This window comes from Glycine soja, chromosome 3 (assembly GCF_004193775.1).
Source record: "Glycine soja cultivar W05 chromosome 3, ASM419377v2, whole genome shotgun sequence".
Taxonomy (NCBI): Eukaryota; Viridiplantae; Streptophyta; class Magnoliopsida; order Fabales; family Fabaceae; genus Glycine; species Glycine soja.
The window spans coordinates 37255526-37272951 of NC_041004.1; the positions used below are offsets into that span (position 1 = coordinate 37255526).

At 33.4% G+C, this 17426-nt stretch overlaps 2 protein-coding genes across 4 annotated transcripts; both read right to left on the minus strand.

Moving 5' to 3' along the window:
• Nucleotides 1-654: 654 nt before the first annotated feature.
• On the minus strand, nt 655-12610 carry LOC114406726. Of its 3 annotated transcripts, none has more exons than XM_028369508.1 (19): nt 11919-12610; nt 10696-10770; nt 10368-10483; nt 9447-9561; nt 9180-9308; nt 7647-7694; nt 6699-6877; nt 6411-6607; nt 6011-6303; nt 5664-5813; nt 5138-5563; nt 4555-4704; nt 3694-3766; nt 2792-2916; nt 2281-2481; nt 2093-2191; nt 1844-1972; nt 1504-1731; nt 655-1144 (listed from the first exon to the last, which is right to left on the minus strand). In XM_028369508.1, the coding sequence occupies exons 1-19, from the start codon at nt 12063-12065 to the stop codon at nt 974-976; spliced, it is 3051 nt and encodes a 1016-aa protein (XP_028225309.1). In that variant the 5' UTR covers nt 12066-12610; the 3' UTR covers nt 655-973. The 3 variants fall into 3 exon arrangements, with proteins under 3 accessions (XP_028225309.1, XP_028225311.1, XP_028225310.1); XM_028369509.1 differs by having other exon boundaries at nt 770-1138; nt 11919-12609; XM_028369510.1 differs by lacking the exons at nt 10368-10483; nt 10696-10770; nt 11919-12610 and adding an exon at nt 9872-10044.
• Nucleotides 12611-14354: 1744 nt separating this feature from the next.
• On the minus strand, nt 14355-16454 carry LOC114406727 (zinc finger AN1 and C2H2 domain-containing stress-associated protein 13-like). The gene is made up of 2 exons (XM_028369511.1): nt 16199-16454; nt 14355-15204 (listed from the first exon to the last, which is right to left on the minus strand). The coding sequence occupies exons 1-2, from the start codon at nt 16295-16297 to the stop codon at nt 14425-14427; spliced, it is 879 nt and encodes a 292-aa protein (XP_028225312.1). The 5' UTR covers nt 16298-16454; the 3' UTR covers nt 14355-14424.
• Between the last annotated feature and the right edge of the window lie 972 nt (nt 16455-17426).

Below are 17426 nucleotides of genomic sequence, written 5' to 3' on the forward strand. Positions count from 1 at the left end.
CTCGGAAAAAGTTAAAATAAATTAAAGAGATCAAAAGTATATAAAAACATTTAAACATAAATTTCTTTTCATCAAAATCAATTTTACAAAACGCTCACCCCAATTCATACTGTGGTGCATCGGGTGACTGATTGTGGTGGTTCCCAGGGTAGGCATAATGGAAGAAACACAGCGGAATGAACTTGAAACTTCTCTATGAACTAACGGAATGAATTACAAGGATTGACGGGAAAATAAAAGGCATCCAAGGAGTAACATGAAAAAAAAGAGAGTAAAATGAGAAATAGAAGAACTAAAAGGGATTAAAAATAAAATAAAATGGTGCTTCTATCCACCAAATTCATAATAAAATTCACCTATACTTGCTGACTCAACTTATTTGGACAATATCAAACATAGTGCTAATTTTCTTTATTTTGGTAATTCCAATCTATAATTTCCAATGAAAGTTAACTGACCTTTATCATTGCAATTTTTTTAACAAAACCTTTCTCTTGGGTACAAATTCTTTAACATAATTTTTACCTAACAGTTATGGTATATCTTACCTTGCAACTTATCTTTTTAAAGTCACAGCACCGTGAAAAATGTTTCTACCAATCATAATCCAATTCCATAATCAGAAAAAAAATTGTCATATGTATTGAATCAAAGTTCCTTTTAAAAAAATTATAACATTGCCAAAATAAGTTATACTTTACATTTTACAAGGAACATAGTATGAAGCCTTTCCCTGCCTTCACATACCAGCTAGGTGAAGAAAATTATATAGAATCGAATACCAAAATTTAACATATCATATGATCAAAACAACAACACTAATATTTCCACACACATATATATATATATATATCTTGGCCTTGTGCACTAGTGAAGTTACAATGCTTAGAAGCCTTCCCCTGTGATCCTCTAGTCATTTCATTATGATTTTTCAATTACCTTGTATAGTATGTAATTCAGTATAACTACAGGATCAACAACCAGCAGCTTTCATAAAGTTATCATAGGGGCTTGCTGCTGGAAGTTTGAAAGGGTGAGGCTGATTCTGATATTCAGTTCCAGACACCATTGGAAGAGGGCTAAAAGTTGGTCCGTGGAAATCAAAAGCAGCATTCTCGTCGAAGGGAGGATTCCCCACCTGCACCTTATATAACTTTAATTAGGTACTCCATTTAAAATTTGTATTTAGAAATATTTATTGAGTTTAATGGTCATGTACCGATAGTATAAAATACTTCTTTTAGACTGTCGTCGAATCATGATTTGTTGTTAATATGACTTTTAAAATAATTATCATAAAAGTCAACAAACTTATCATACATGATGAGTTGTGATTAGATAATGGTGTAAAATTTTTTACATTATCAGTGTACAATTATTTTTCTCATATTTATTTATGATAAATTATAAATTAAATTTTTATAAAATAAGCATTTATTCTAGTAATGCACGGACTAAAATACTAGTTTAATGTAAGCAAGGAATTTCAAAGAAAGGAATTACCTTTTGAAAATCCACATGCGAAGAGGAATCCATATTTTTCAATTCATTGCCATGATTTGGTGAAAGGGAGTCCACTGAACATTCTTGCTTCTGTTGGGTACTCATCAATCTGGACATCTTTTGCTTTTCCAGCAGAAGTACCTCACACTTATCAGCCATATCCTTGTATGGCATATTAAATGCATTTGATACAGAAATCCTCCCAGCTGGATGAGATGTGTCCAAAGCCTACACTCAAAAGTGTTGTGCCAAATTTTGTGTAATTGATATAAGAAGTTAAAACATAATTCAGAGAGAACAAAAATGTATGAGGGAACTGATCAAGAAAGGGATCACATACTAATTCTAAAAGTTGATTAGCAGTCAGAAGACCAGGGACCTCTGTGGAGAAACTCCGACTATGTTTAATTTGACTTTCAAATGGTTCAAAAATGAAGTCGTCATCAATATTTGAAACTATTGAAGCATCCTGTAAATTGTGAAACTATATCAGACATAATTTGCAAAGTATAAACAAAAGAAACAAGGAACATACAGACGGTTATTAGTTCCAAACAAAATCTGTCCTTCAGAAATCCATTTAACACACCTTTGCAGCCATGTTCATGGTCAATTGAGATCCAAGTTCACACATAGCATCTGGTGCGAATTCTTCTAGCAGTTGTTCCTTTATTGATGATAATTCCGCCTGTATAAAAGACAAAGTTTCATAATATCTAGAAATGCGATTATTTTTTTATCTCCTGACAGTCCAAAACACAGAAGTAAAAGCATTACTTTTGCAAACATTTCCAAGCTCTTAATGATTTCAGAAGCAAAGAGGTCCCGTGTTTTGTGTATATAAGTCAATAAATCTGAAAGCATGTCTAAGGCCCTATCATCGTCTTCTTTGGATCCATAGTTGATGCTTAGATTATCAGGAGCAAAGCTGACAGCTTGCAACTTGTGATCTTCAATTAACTGAAGGTAGGGATCAACCTGAGTCCAGAGAATGAAAACATTAGGGGGTTTATGATGCTTTACTTTCAAGAAATCCCAAATAAAGGAGAGAGAGAAGTACAGGATCACATCTTTATAGTTAAATTATTTCTCATTATCTGTAATATTAGTTGCTTGAGAACCAAGACATCAAATATACATGGATGAAACCGGAAAAAAAAATATTATCTGATTTCATCAAGTTCTTAATATATTGTCCCTGTAAACAACTGGATATGGTTTTGAGACATTCATAATGAAACCCAAATAATGAGGCATAAGATGTAGGAAACCTCCACATGGGCCTCACCTTCTCCGTAAGCACTGCCTTGGCACTCTGGACAAGATGGTCAATGTTGTATTCTTTTGAAGAAAACACAATCATTGACGTTGCCAGCGTAAAGAGTGATCTCCGACGAGATGGTGGCAATGGCCCTACAATAGAAAGTAGGAATTAAGAACTGAAAGGACTGACATTCCAACAACAAAGTAAGTTTGTTCTTTCCTGGCCTCATTTTTGCTTGCACCCACTCCCAATGGAAATGTGTTTGTTTTCTAATAAAAGAGCTAGCAAGAATGTTTTTCATGTGCTATTTTATCTTGCAAGACTCCTCCGACAATACTAGTTTGGGAAAAAACTCTTCTGATTCATCAAAATTACTCATTATCAATCACAATCTAGTATTTCTCATTCAACTAAAGGCCCATCCAATTCACATCCTTCTGACTTCAAATTTTTTATGGGAAAAAAAGAGAAAAAGAAACAACACATCTCGTTGTCCCTCATTCTTGAGAAATTTATCAACAAATCCGCCAATTGTGAAGGACATACTGAATTTAAGCTTTCTGAAAAATACCAAATAGCCTACACCACAAACTACAAATTCTAACCAAGCCTTTGAGCAGTGTACAAAAAATTGGCTAATGTCCCTCGGAAGCACAGTAGCAGTTAATAGAATATGCAGGAAGAAAGCCTTATAAGGTCTTCTGAACTGCAAATGATCAATTATAAGTGTGATTGTATGCTATAGTCCAAATAATTTGAGCAAGAGGAAAGTAGAATGATTGAATTTTCCAAAATCAACATAGCATATGTTGGAGAAATCATGCCTACTATTAGAGGACCCAAGAAATATCGAATCATGTCTCATCCTGTATCAGACTGGATTCTCTGCTAGAGACAATTAAATTTAACTGTGGTTGATAGCTCACCTTCTTTAAGGGAAATATTCCATAAAGAAAAAGCAAGCTGAAAACTCCGAACTAGTACCTCATAAAAAGAATTCTGCAAAGGCAAAGTAATTTTGGAAAATTATTTAAAAGGAAAAGAAAGTCCCATTCATTAAAAAGAAAGATGGTAAGCAGCCTTAAACATTTATCAATTTTAGCAGTATGATCCCAGAACAATACAGACTGAAATACTATATCTTAGCAAGAATAATTTAAAACTTTAGGTCAGACCACGGACGTAAACATTCCATAATAAATTCACAAGAATAATGAGAAAAATCATTTTAGCATTAAAATTCTTAGGGAAATACAAATGTTTCTAGCAGAAGAATTGAGTCCAGTAGGCATTTTTGAGACAATAGATGAATAGCGTAGCATTACAATATAAAAATAATGATATGACATCAAATCTGTAGATCACAAAAGGAACTTAAGAAAGTTCCTGCAACAGACCTTAACACCATCAATAACCAGCTCACACAACATGCTGTAACCCTAGAGCAGCTCCATAAAGTAGAACCAATATCATAGTTACAATTAACCTACTTTCATTGACTTGCAAATGACTATTTGCTTGTCCCTGTTTTCCCTTTTTTCTTCCCCTTTCCCTGCCCTTTTTCACATGTTATGAGGAACTTGAAACATTAAAATGCTCATTGCTCAAACATGTTGCACAAATAATGATGTAACAATTTTGCAGGTACCACATATTATCATGGAAAAAAAAGATAAAAAAACAACATAGAATTATAAAAAGAAAAGGGACCCCTTCAACAAGTAAAACTATTTTGAGATTACATACAAAGAAAGAGTACAACAATGAATCATGAATCCAGTTACCACCTTTTCTCTAGAAACAAGCAACACCAAAGTGTATGAATAGGCAATTGCTTCATAATTTGCAGGCATATTTCCAGGAGATAAAGACTGTGCCCAAATTGACGAGAGCAATCGATTTATCTGAAGCTTAGTCAGCCTGAGAGCAGCAGCCTCCTGTATACAAGTGAAAAGCTGATCAGTAATATTGACCATGATAACATCAACCTCAAGCCAATGTAAAAAAAAGCACAGTGGTTAGAGTGAGTGGGGTTTATATCATCTCATATAGGAATATTTGAAGAGTGAGCAGTAATCATCTAACTGTTGTATCTCCAGTAAGTTGAATACAGTACTGTAAGATTTATAATAAAATCCATAGTGGTTAGTGTAAGAATTATTTACTGTTGTATGTTGTCTTATCAGACCACACGAAATACTCTTATTTGTAATGAAGGAGGTTTACAAAATAATGAGTAATAAGGCAAATAATTCCATACTAAACTGTTCCGATTATCAAAATCATTATTTACAAAACATATCAAATCATATATTTCACACTCCTCCTCAAGCAAGATCATATATGTCATATAATCAATGTGAGACTCACCGAGTTCCGATTATCTTTGTTTGCAGCAATTTCATCCAGTTCCAATTGTAGAGGAGGGTTATTCACACTAGGCAACCGACCATAGGTTGACTTTAATCTGTTTACAATCCCAACATTGCTACTAACTGGTTCAATCTCTCCAGAAATATTGCCTTTGTTGTGTTGAATTAATTTTTCACTTGAAGAACGTTTCTCCAGTCTTAGCTTCTCAAATAAGACAGCTGAAGATGAGAAAACAGAGACAGCTCGAGAGAGAGTTCGTGGAACATTTGATGCCTTGGGGTCAGAAGCAGACAAGCTTGGATGAGGGAAAACAGATGTTGGCACAAGAATACTGGAAAAGATGTGGTGAGATACCACTCGTGTTTCGTGATCTGGATGGACCATAGCCAGGAGTAGTTGATGAAACAAGGTCTCAGGGAATGCCTGGGGAGAAATGTAGGGTTTTAGTGTCAAATTTATCCATAAAAAGTCAAAGTAGTGAACCATAGAGGAAAGAACAAAACCAGGAATATCCACTCCTTGCCTTATTCTGATAGGACACATTTGGTAAGGAGGCTACAATTTGAGCGGTCCGATGAACAGCATAGACTGTGGTTCTAGATATTGTTGTGATAGTTGAGATGTTCTCTAGCATCACGGCCATAACATCAAGAATGGGATCTGCTTCTCCAACCTGTTCATGAGTATCAGATTAGGTCTCTTCCTATACTTTTATGATAAATCTAATATTGAATGACAGCTTTTCATATATTGTAACTTCATCCAAATTTGAAAGACAACAAAAATGCAAAACAAATCAATCGTCCAAAGCATTTATGGTTCAGTTATTCTGCAAGTTTAAGTATGAAAACTGTGGGAAAAGTGACTTACCTTATTTGACAACTGTACAAGGCACCTATCCACAACTTTTTTGAAATTCTTGTTCCAATTGATTACATCAGGGGCCAGATTTGAGTCATCCAAGGAACAGTGTATGCACTTCCGCAAATGTCTCATCATGTCACTTACTGCACCAACTATTGATACAGAAGGTTGGACTTTTGCATATGGGGCAAGTGAAGTGGCAACCTCAACAATGTCAAGCTGCATTTGAGGTTCTTTAAGGACAATTTTATGATCCAGATGCTTAATTAACGTCGACAGCAAAACATGTGTGCTTTTCTCTGCAACAAGAGGGAGGGAAAATGAAAGAGGAAACAGAAGAGGAGTAATTAATAAAAGATTATATGATACAAGAGAATTTTATGATCAAATAAGAAAGTAAGTGTACCAGAGTCATCCATCAAAAATAGCATATCCTTTAAAACAGAAAAGGCAAGGCCATGGTTTATAGACCATAAGTTTCCATTATCAAAGTACCGGAATAAAGATTCCATTACACGACGTATGGTAGTCCCCTCCTTGGCTAAATTGGCCATATTATGTAGGCAAACTCCAGACCAAAAAGAGGGATTCATGTCATCTTCCCTGCATGAATTTATGAACAATAAAGGTAATGAAATGAATAGAAGATATCATAAATCCATTTCAAAGATTTTCTGCTGATAAAAGTAATTACATTGCTACATTTATTTCGCCTTTATCGTTAACAACTTTTCTCCAGGAAGGGTTTCTCCTTTTGACATCCAGCAAAGGAGAGATTTGACCCTCATTGGCCATCCCATCTTGTTCCTCATGATCCAGGTTTGCTGAATTTTTCTTAGGAACTTCATAGTTTTCCAAGACAGCAGAAACAATCTATAATGAAATAGAGAGAAATTTTCACTATACATCAAACAACATGTTTAACACTCCCTCCAGTCCTTTATATAAAAATCAAATGGGTGAGTTTTATTGTCCTAATTGTAAGACACATGGACCCACATTTAAATGTATTAATTTCTAATTTCCTTTTATTTTCTTAATTTATTATAAAGTCTATTAATGAGACATTACTTCTCATGCAAGTGAATGCATTCATCGACCCATTAACAGTGTAAGTCACACTCATTGGTGGAAAAATTTATCTCTTGAATTACAAGTAGTGCCATTAAATATAACTACCCGTTAAATCATTTAATTCTATGGGTATTTCAGAAATAAAATTTAAATTTATAACATTTATTAATTAAAACTAACTAAATTATTTTCATCGGTCTTGATGAATTAGTCATCTGTTTCTTATAAACCGAAGGAAGTATTTTCTTTTTATTAACATCAATATAAATTATATATGAGGATACAATGACAATGAAAAAGCCACACTAAACTTATCTGAAAGGAGTGAAACAGTACACATAATTTGATATGACATTTTTTACAGAATGTAGACATAATGCATATTGGGATAAGAAACAAGTGACAATACACAATACACTGTCACTTGTTTTTTTATAAATAGGACCGGAGGTAGTAAGTATTTGGAGAAAAATAAGAAAACCAAAATAGTATGTTTACAAGTTGATGCAACCACCTAAAAAAACTATGTAAGTATTCATACAATTGAAGAAGTAAAAAAATCACTTACATTATCAAATTCGACTGATATGTGAGATTGTTCACCCATAAACCGAACCTACAGAGCAAAATAGTTCATTTAACTCAAAAGGATGAGTATATAGATTATATTAAAGGTGAAGAAAGGAGGTAGATTTACTGAGAAAGCAGGAAATACAACAGAAATGATAATCCATTTCATTCCAGCATCTTTGTAAATTTAACATATCATTGTATCCAACCCCAAAGCAAGCGAATGGAAAAAGAAATAGAATTTAACATATCATTGTAAATTTAAGAAACCAAAGCCTTTTGATAAAATAAAAAGTAAGAGTGAGAGTGAGAGTGAGAGAGAGAGAGAGAGAGAATTCATGTAAAAGCAAGAACTTAGAGAGATAAATGAAAAATGTAAAAACAAGAACAACTAAGGTGCCAATAATTGCCTACTACACAGGTCCTAAAACATGCTAATTGGCCATAACATTATTAAAAAAAGAAGAAAAAAGAAACTCTTTATTTTTACCTTAGGCATTAACTTAGAACTAGGGCAAGCTCAAGAAATTATTGGACCATTGAAGATAAAATAGAAAGATAATCTAAAATCATTTGAATTTGGACAGTCATAAAGCAGAGATGCACTTGCCCACTGTTGGACAAAAATGCTAGAGGAAAAAATAGTAAATGAACAAAGATAGAAAGAGCAGTGTTGGCACCTCTAAAGGCGTCAGAGAATTTAACTTTAGACAGTACTAAAGCAAAAAGACATTGATTCTTATTGTAGCTGTTTTTGGCACTATGTAGACAGAAAAATGGCTGAGACCTAGGAAGATCTTGGCAATTAATGATCAGACCAGGGAGAAATAAGCTATTGCCCCAAAAGAATCTAGAATTGCTCAGACAAATAAAATGCTATGGGAAATAGATGTATATCCAATTCCAGAGTTAGTTTTTTTTTATCCATGGGAATCAAAGACAAGGTCAAGAGGTTTACAACAACTCACACACCCTTACTCAACCAATTGAGCTAGACCCCCTTGACATTCTAGAGTTAGTTTTGACCAGAAGATTATGCCAGTTGACTCTCAAGGGTCAAGACATCACTGGAAGGAACATCATCTATTCTTTCCAACTAAGACCATTCTGTAGCAAGATACTTAATATATCTGTTGGCAGTAGGAATTGCAACCGGGACAAGATATTAAAAGAAAAAAATACATATATCGAAAAAAAAGTAAGATGTTATGAATGTTGGGGATACTTAAGTCTTAACGAGTACCTAAAAGTGTATTCTTTGCTTAACCAAAGCTAACTATGGATGCATGATTAAACTATTTCTTCTAGGTTTAGTACAACCAATCTTTCCCCTCAATATTAAACATGTTTAGCGCTGCTTCTAGCCTATTAGTGCTGATTTCTAATGTTGATAACAATTACCATGTCTTAAATATAGTTTTCTTTTTAAATCACTCTCCTTCAAAGTACAAACTGACAAGCAACATGCTGTTGTGCAAGACCAATTTGTGATCTAAAAGTTGAAACAATGGTGGAATTATAAAATAAATACCATTGCTGAAAGAGCTTTCAAACCAGCTGAACGACTATTTCTTGCACTTTCATCTTCTCCTGTTTCTTGAGCTAATTGACAGAGCTTTGGGATAATACCTTCTAAGTTGAACAGGTAACTTCCATCAATCTGCAAAATTTAAAAAATATGTAGGCTCATGTTTTTCCAGTCAAAGCTTAGAAAGTTATCAAGAAATGGAAATTGAATTATAATTTTCAGTCCACTGAACTTAAACCTTGTAATTGTAGTAGAAACAGTGAATCCAACCTGATTATTTACAAAATCAAACAGAATTTGACATCCTATAATTCTCATTTCATCCAGCCGTGATTGATCCAGCAGGGTGTGAATAATACTTAGCAAGCTACTCGCAAATAGTGGCCTATCAACAACATAAAAATAGTAAATGCTCCACTTCTTTTAAAATCTCGTAACTTCAGGACTCAGGAGGTTAAGCAAAGATCACAAAAAAAACTGCATGTAAAATTAACAGCTATTACCAACAAAAAGAGAAAATATTAGCAGGAACAAACTAAATTTCTCTTAGAAATTACAAATATGTAGCCAATAATTGCTACAAGCTTGCAAACATCAACAAATTGAGTAGAAAATTAACCCTCCTACTCTTTCTGCACTCACATCACAAAAACACTTAAGTAAAGAATCTGAACTATCACTAAATAAGCACCAACCTCCTTCCCATCCCCTTATCTCTTCAAAAAATTTGCTATGGCCATCTAAAAGTGAAATTTTGAATGGGTTGGTTAGAAGAAAGAAGAAAGCCCGTTTTTCAATAATGATGGAGAGAAAGGTGAAGGGTGGGTCCAATTTTATGTAACTAGTCTTTGAACAAACCACAAATGATTCAGTCATCATTTGTGAAAAAATTTCTCAATGGACACACTTCGGAATTCTAAAGAAAAATCTGTGGAAGATAAATTATTAGTATCAATCATCAAATACAATGATTCAATCCTAATTATACACATATGCCATCCTATATTAGTAATAAGATTGCTCCTAATTGATTCTACCGTAGATACATGATAAACTACCAAAAATATCTTCCATGCTCCTAATTATACATACATACATGATAAACTACCAAAAATATCTAAGATATTCTAACAAAAATGTATAAACCCATATGTGCATACAAGCATAAAGATAAGATAAATATGAACTCACATTTGCTCTTTACAAGAAAACATAAATTTCTTGTAAATGCACATGACTATTTTGGTTGAATGGAAATTCTCGTTTCGTAGCTCCTTGTAACACCTTTGCTCAAGGGCTTGCACAATCTGATCAATTATATAACTTTAGTGAGCATAGCAACACCCTTTAGGCATTTAGAATTGGAACTTTTCTTAAAATAATCACTACAGTTTATATTCTAGTTACTCAAAATGATATGAAAATCATTATTTAAAGAAATCAACTAAGGATATAGATGAAGAAGAAAGGATACAATACATCAAAACATATTTGAGCTTTTTGTTTAAAGATTCCATACCTTTGGGATGCGTAAAGGATTTCTGGCAGCATAATCACATAATTTTCCAATGTTTCTATCATTTGGCCCTTCCTCCTGTCAATTCATAAATAAAATAAAAAGAAAATCAATACTTAGACATTTTGTGAGACAAATACTAGTACAAAAGGAATGAACAAGTCAATTAAAGAGACGTAAGTGTCATGTGTTTAATTTTATGAGTTGCATCAAGCTGAATGTCGGAAATATAAGGTTGGTGTAGTGGTAAAGGGAGAATGGAAGGGGGGAGAGTTCGCAGGTTCGAATCCCCCTATTAACAAAAACTAACAATACTAACAACTAACATTTGTTGAAGGCCACTATCATGTAACCATGGATCTTTCAATTAGTACATATCATGCTTGCATACCGGGAGGAAAAACAAGAATTAGCATCACATAAATAGGAATTTTTGCTTGCCTTCAACTTCACTGCCCTACTTAACTATCACAATGGAACATTAAGCTAAGCCTGTGTTTGTTTGCACATTCAATGTGTGCGTCTAGCAAGGGAAAATGTATAAGCAATTATTTGTTGCTTCAGCCTGGAGCGTATCCAATTTTGTTAAACATAGAAGCAAACATGCACCAGAAAATATACATGATTAGAGAGAGACATGGAACAAAAAAGAAAAAGAAGTGAATTATGTCAGATTGTTTAATGTAATATTGGCATGATAACTTTAATGAAAAGATGTCTAATGTGATGGTTGTTAGACTTAATTATATTAAAGTCATTGGGGGTTATTTTTAAGTTATTAAGTTATTAAAATACGTTTCTCTTTCTCACTTCATCAAGGTTAACTTTGGCATTAAAGAAAAAAAGATTTGAAAAAGGGGTTATGGAAGTTATCAAAAAAGAGATAAAAGATAACTTATCTTCCTCTGTTTGACACATTCTGAGAACTTTGTTTTCTCACTTAAAGAAAAGTAGAGAACAAAGAAAAGACCAAAAGCCCGATCAAAGGAATTTCTATACCATGAGAGAGACCAAGTAAAGAAAGAAACACTAATAATAATTTTTGAACAACATTATAGATCCAGTAAGTGTTCTAAACTTTCTCATAGAAATTACATAATATAATAGATATGTGAATTATGTTATCCATTGTAATGTAATTTCTTGTAGGATGAACCCCAGGAAATCACACATTGTGAATAAAATTATGCTAACAAATTAAGTAACCAAAAACAGAAACAACATACCTTGTTACGAGGGAAAATGACAGCAATGAGCTTCTTATACCTCTTGACAGGTTGTCTTGACCTTGCCCTGAGGGAAGGGCAGAAGAAACAAAGAGAGCCACAAGCAGGCAAAACTTGGCGGGAAATAACACCAGAAACCTTACTCATTTTTTATAATTCCAATACTAACAAAAAAAAACCAAATAAATGAAGGGCATTACAAAAGTTTAAGGCTTGGAATTATGCCCTCTTTCCCTTCCACATAAAAATCCAATTTTGAACGTGAACAAGGGAAAGAAAGGCCAAAATCTCAAAAGGGCATCCGTCAAATTCAACCACCAGCCTGCATATAGCAAAATTTGAAGGTGATCAATCTGGGCCTAAAATGGGAAAATACAGCATCACAATTTGATGACAAGAATTGTCACAAAACATTGAAGGTTGATGATCTCAAATTTTAAGGAGGGGAAATGTTTATGTTAAGGTGTGGAAAATGAGAAATGAAATGATGGTACCCATCAAAAGAAAATACTTTAAAAAAAAAAAAAGATGATATGATATGATGAATGAGATGTTAAGAATTTATGTTTGTGTGGGGCTGTCGGAGAAATGTTTGTAATGAAAGAAAGAGGGAACCATGGAGGAAAGGAGGTAACGGTTTCTGAGGGACCCACTTCCCTCCTCTTCCTCTTCCTATATGGTGGTTTATTTATCCCCACTTATTGATTGATTAATTATCACGATCTAGGAGGTCTGTTGTGTGTGCTTATGTGCCTCAAGCACAGCCCCTCCCTTTAGAAATACTGGACTAGCCATCTATTCTATTTAAATAAATAAATTCAGTACTACTCGATAATTTTTTCAATTTTTTATTATATTTTTCAAGACGTGTAACATTTATTTGCTATATTACATGTTATTTTTATCTCTTTTAATTTAAGTTTAATTTATTTAAAATTAATTACGTATACTTTTTATAATTTCAAATATTTTATTTTGGCTTCGTTCGTAATGTAATGATTTTATACTCTTAAATGGATTGAAAACAATTTAAGAGATGAAATTCAAGAGTATAAAAATCATTACATGCACTAAATCAAATACTAGTCGTAACTCAAATCACTTTCACTAAAAATCATGAAACTCCAATTTCACTGAGTACCCCCATGCGTAGAGGGCCAAAAACAAATGGAGTTCTACACAGAGATATTGCATTACATGCTGTCAACTTTTGAAACAACAATTTGATGTCTTCATGGCTCATGATGATTAGATTAAAGCAATGGCTCGATGAGGGAATTCCGCAATTTGAACATGGTATGTTAAGCATATATGCCACGTGTGCCCCTTAAGACTCTCCAACAGCAAGAGAGAAAAATTAAATTAAGACACATGAATTATGAGATACATCAGTTATGAGAGAGAGAGGCACAAAAAGTTCCATATAAACAATGCGTCTTTCCTGCTGTATCTTTCAACTGCTAAAGTGGATCCAAATCGTGCATGCACATTGAAGCAAAAGGTGTAAAGTGAAGGTTCATTTCTCACACCATTTATGCAGCATTGCAGCTTATATAAAATTGATTTATTTTCAGCTAAAAGATTAATTTTTACAGTTTTATCCAATATTTTCGTGCATCATTAAAAGTTTTTTTTCCCTCTTTTTGTTAAGAGTTGTAATAAACGATAGTCGATCTCAACATTGGGTAAAGGAGGAGGACGGTGCTATACTTTTAATACCCACGTAAAATTTGTTGAAATATCAAACATAGAATTCTTTCCATTGTAAGAAATTGTTAAGAGAGATATCAAAGTGAATAATAACTAAAAATAATTGATCATCAACGGAATCCAATATTCATGTAGTTAATCTCAGTTATGGAATAAGGTCTTTAATGTTGTTGTTAAGACTTAAGAGTTGTAATAAACAAATAATTTTAATTGTTTGGTAACAAAAGATAAAATAATATATAAAAGAAAATTAGGGTTGCAGATCAAAATAAGGACATTCCAGAAAAAGAAAGGTGGCTACGGTATACACAACTCATGAGCAATTTTAAAACCATCAAATTAATTTAACCATCTTTTCCGCTTGTGCAACTGAATTTGAATCAAAAGTCAAAGGGATCAACATTGTTATTTTAAACAAAAAAAATGAAATAATTGGAGCAAAGGTGTGGAAAGTGACAACAAAGAATAACATATCCGCCATTGTTTGAATTCAGCTAGTAAATTACTGGCAAGTTGGAAAATTCTAGCAGGATACGTGATCAGGCAAACAGCCTAGTCCTAAGCCGATAAATGACAGATCAAACAGTTGGATTGATTTTAAACATGAAGGAAGAATGTTTTAAGGAAATGGCATAATGATCAAGCCCTCAAAGAATGATACAATTACACTGTCATTGTGAACAAGTCTAACATCATCTTCAAATTAGTATTCACATTCTTTCGATATAAAACAGGACAAAATGATGCTTATATCATATGAATAAAAAGAAAATCCATTTAATTAGAATGCAATTTCCTATGCTCTAGAACCACCTCCATGATCCCTCTCAACATGCTCCACAAGGGACACAGGATCAAGAAATCCCCTACTACACTTAGGACATGCATCAATCTTCTTAACCCCTAATCGGTTTCCATTTCTTTCATGAACCTTTTGCACATGATCCACCAAAGCAGTCACAGAGGAAAACTTTGATCCACACTGAGGGCATTGCTCCACTTGATGATCATTTCTATTTCCACTGCCACTGCTTTGCCCCACCCCGTCTCTTGTAGTAGCTGCCTGCCAAACTTGGTTAATTTCATCGCCCAATTTCGACATGCTCACTTGAGCTGAGGCGCGAATGTTGGAAGCCACTTTGAGAAAGCTTGAACTCCACTTAGATGGTGCTGTTGAAGTTAAATTGGGCTTTGGCTCCTCTTTTCTACTCCTATTCAAAAGACTCATGAATGAAAAACTTGTCTCCAACTTTTTGGGACCGGAACATTTGTGGTCAGGGCCAAACCGGTGCTTCAAGCAATGGTCTTTCAAGCAGTCCCGGCACTTGATTGTGTTGGAGAATACTAAGACCTCTTTGCATCCAGGGGCAGGGCATTTTCTCTTCTTTGTGATTTTCTCGTAGTTTGATGGGTCACAATCAACGTTAACATGGTTGTCCCATGTTATGTTTGGGTCTTGATCTGGAATGAGGCGAACTCCTTTGGCACAAAGAGGGCATATGGCAACTGTGACATCATGTTTGTTGGCCTTTGTGCATTTATGTTTAATATAACCTCGGTGCTCCAAACAATATATCTGCAATAAATTGAGCAGATAAAGTTAGATTAGATCAATCCAAGAGCTCATAAATTGAAAACGAGAATAGTATTCCACAGTTCCATACTGGGACAAAATCAGTACTCAAGATTTGAAATGCAGTAAACACGAGAAGTCAAAATGCTTATCAAAGTAGTTCATTAGTTTACCTTTATGCTCTGCTTGGCAGAGATGATGAAATTAAAAGAGAAATATTTGAATTAAAATAACAAAATAAGAGGTGTAAGGCCTAAGTGAAACTCACACTATTTTTCTCTATTTCCCTCCTCCTCCCCTCTATTTTCCCCTTACCAAACATAGTTCTGTTATTCAATATCACACCTGAGAAGAAACTATCAGTTTTTAGCATACAACTTCAATATCCATGTTTGTTCAAACTTTATAATTCCTTTTCTTATAAATTGAGTTTGAACCTAACTGAGCCTTAAGGATTATCTTACTTATATCTACAATTCTAGTTATATCACTAATCAACAATTTAGTCATATCACTAGTCATGTGAGATTTCTAACGCATTTCTTACGTGTGAACATCTCAAACATTACAAGTTGTTTGATAACAATTACAAAAATAAGTTCTGCTATTGTCTTAGAATTTGAGCTTGTGTCTAATCAACCCAAAAACTTAGGACGGAGATTGTTATTCACTTATATATATTATTTTATTAGCTAGTTAGTTAATGTGAATTCTCCAACACCTTCACGTGTTCTCTTTTGTAGAAAAAAACACCTTTTTTTCTTTTATGGAACAATCACCCTGCCTGAGGGGGAAAAAAAAACGAGAGAGAGAAAGACGCTGCCTAATTTTACTAGGGATTTTCAATACAATAACGTTTGTGTTGGGAAAAAGGTGGAAAATATAACGAAGATAACGTGGAAGGCAAGAGCAATGCACATGGAATAGAATGCAATGGCATAAACAAATAGCTACACTATAATTAATCAAAAGGAAAGAGAGAAAATTGAAAAGAAACCTGATTACAGCGATCGCATGTGAAGGGCAAGAAATCAAGCTGCTTGCAACAAGAAACAGAGCAATGCTTGCCGAGATCAGGGAATTCCGGAGTCCCCATCGGAATTAAGCTTTAGACGACAGACACAGAGGAGAGAAAACGAATTCTCTCCCTCTCTCTCTTCCTTCAGGAATTGGAAAATGCCAATGTTAAGTTGCGAGGATATAGCGAGGAAAAGAAAGAGATGACCCAACTAACCAGAATTCCAGGACCAAAGGGAGGGAAGGAGGGAATCGTCCCCTCTAAAAGTCACCTAATGATATAATTTAAGCTTGTTTATTAATTCCAATAATATAATAATTAATTAGATTAAACTTATGTTTTAAAGAAATTAATGTTATTTGAATTTATGCTTTAGAGTTATGCAATGGACATGTTTGAAAGAGTTTAATTCTCATTGAATTGTTGGGTATTTTATATTTTTCTTTCTTTTATTAAACAAAAAAAATATGTATTTTTAGTTTTTTAATATTCATGGATATCTATGAGTAATTGAGAGGTAGGCAAGAACATATATTAGTTCCTAGGACGGGTAATAGTTAGCTATTACCTGTGTCCGATGTCATTCTTACCTTAAGTGCATTAACTTGATTGGTTAATGAAATTTCACAAAACACTTTACACATAATAATTTTGACTGATGTAATATTCACAAAATATTCTTGTTATCTATGTGATTGTTATGTGTTAACTAGAGTTTTAAAACTTGAATCAGATCAAACTGACAATCTAGTCAAAAATCAAATTAGTGACCAAATCGATTATGTTTTTAGATTAAAAAAAATACAAATAACATGTGATGACAACTTTGACCTAATCCTAACCTAGTCAAGACTTACAACTCCCATTTAAGCCTTTCCAACCATTACATATTTTTGAAATAATAATTATTTTTAATTTTGGGACATGATTTTAAACTCACAATCCAATTGATATTCAAAGAAAAAATGATCATAACACATAATGATAATTACATGAAAAATGAGTCTAATGAACAATAAAAAACATAATTTTTTTAATATCATATTTTTTTATTATTTGTGACTAATTTTTTTGTGATTTTTATCATGTTTGTTCTCTCTTTTTGTTTGAGTATCAATTAAGTAACATAACTTTTTTTTTGTTGTTACAAAAAAATAATAAAATAATTTTATGTGAATGAATCTAATTGAATAACTTTCATGTCTTA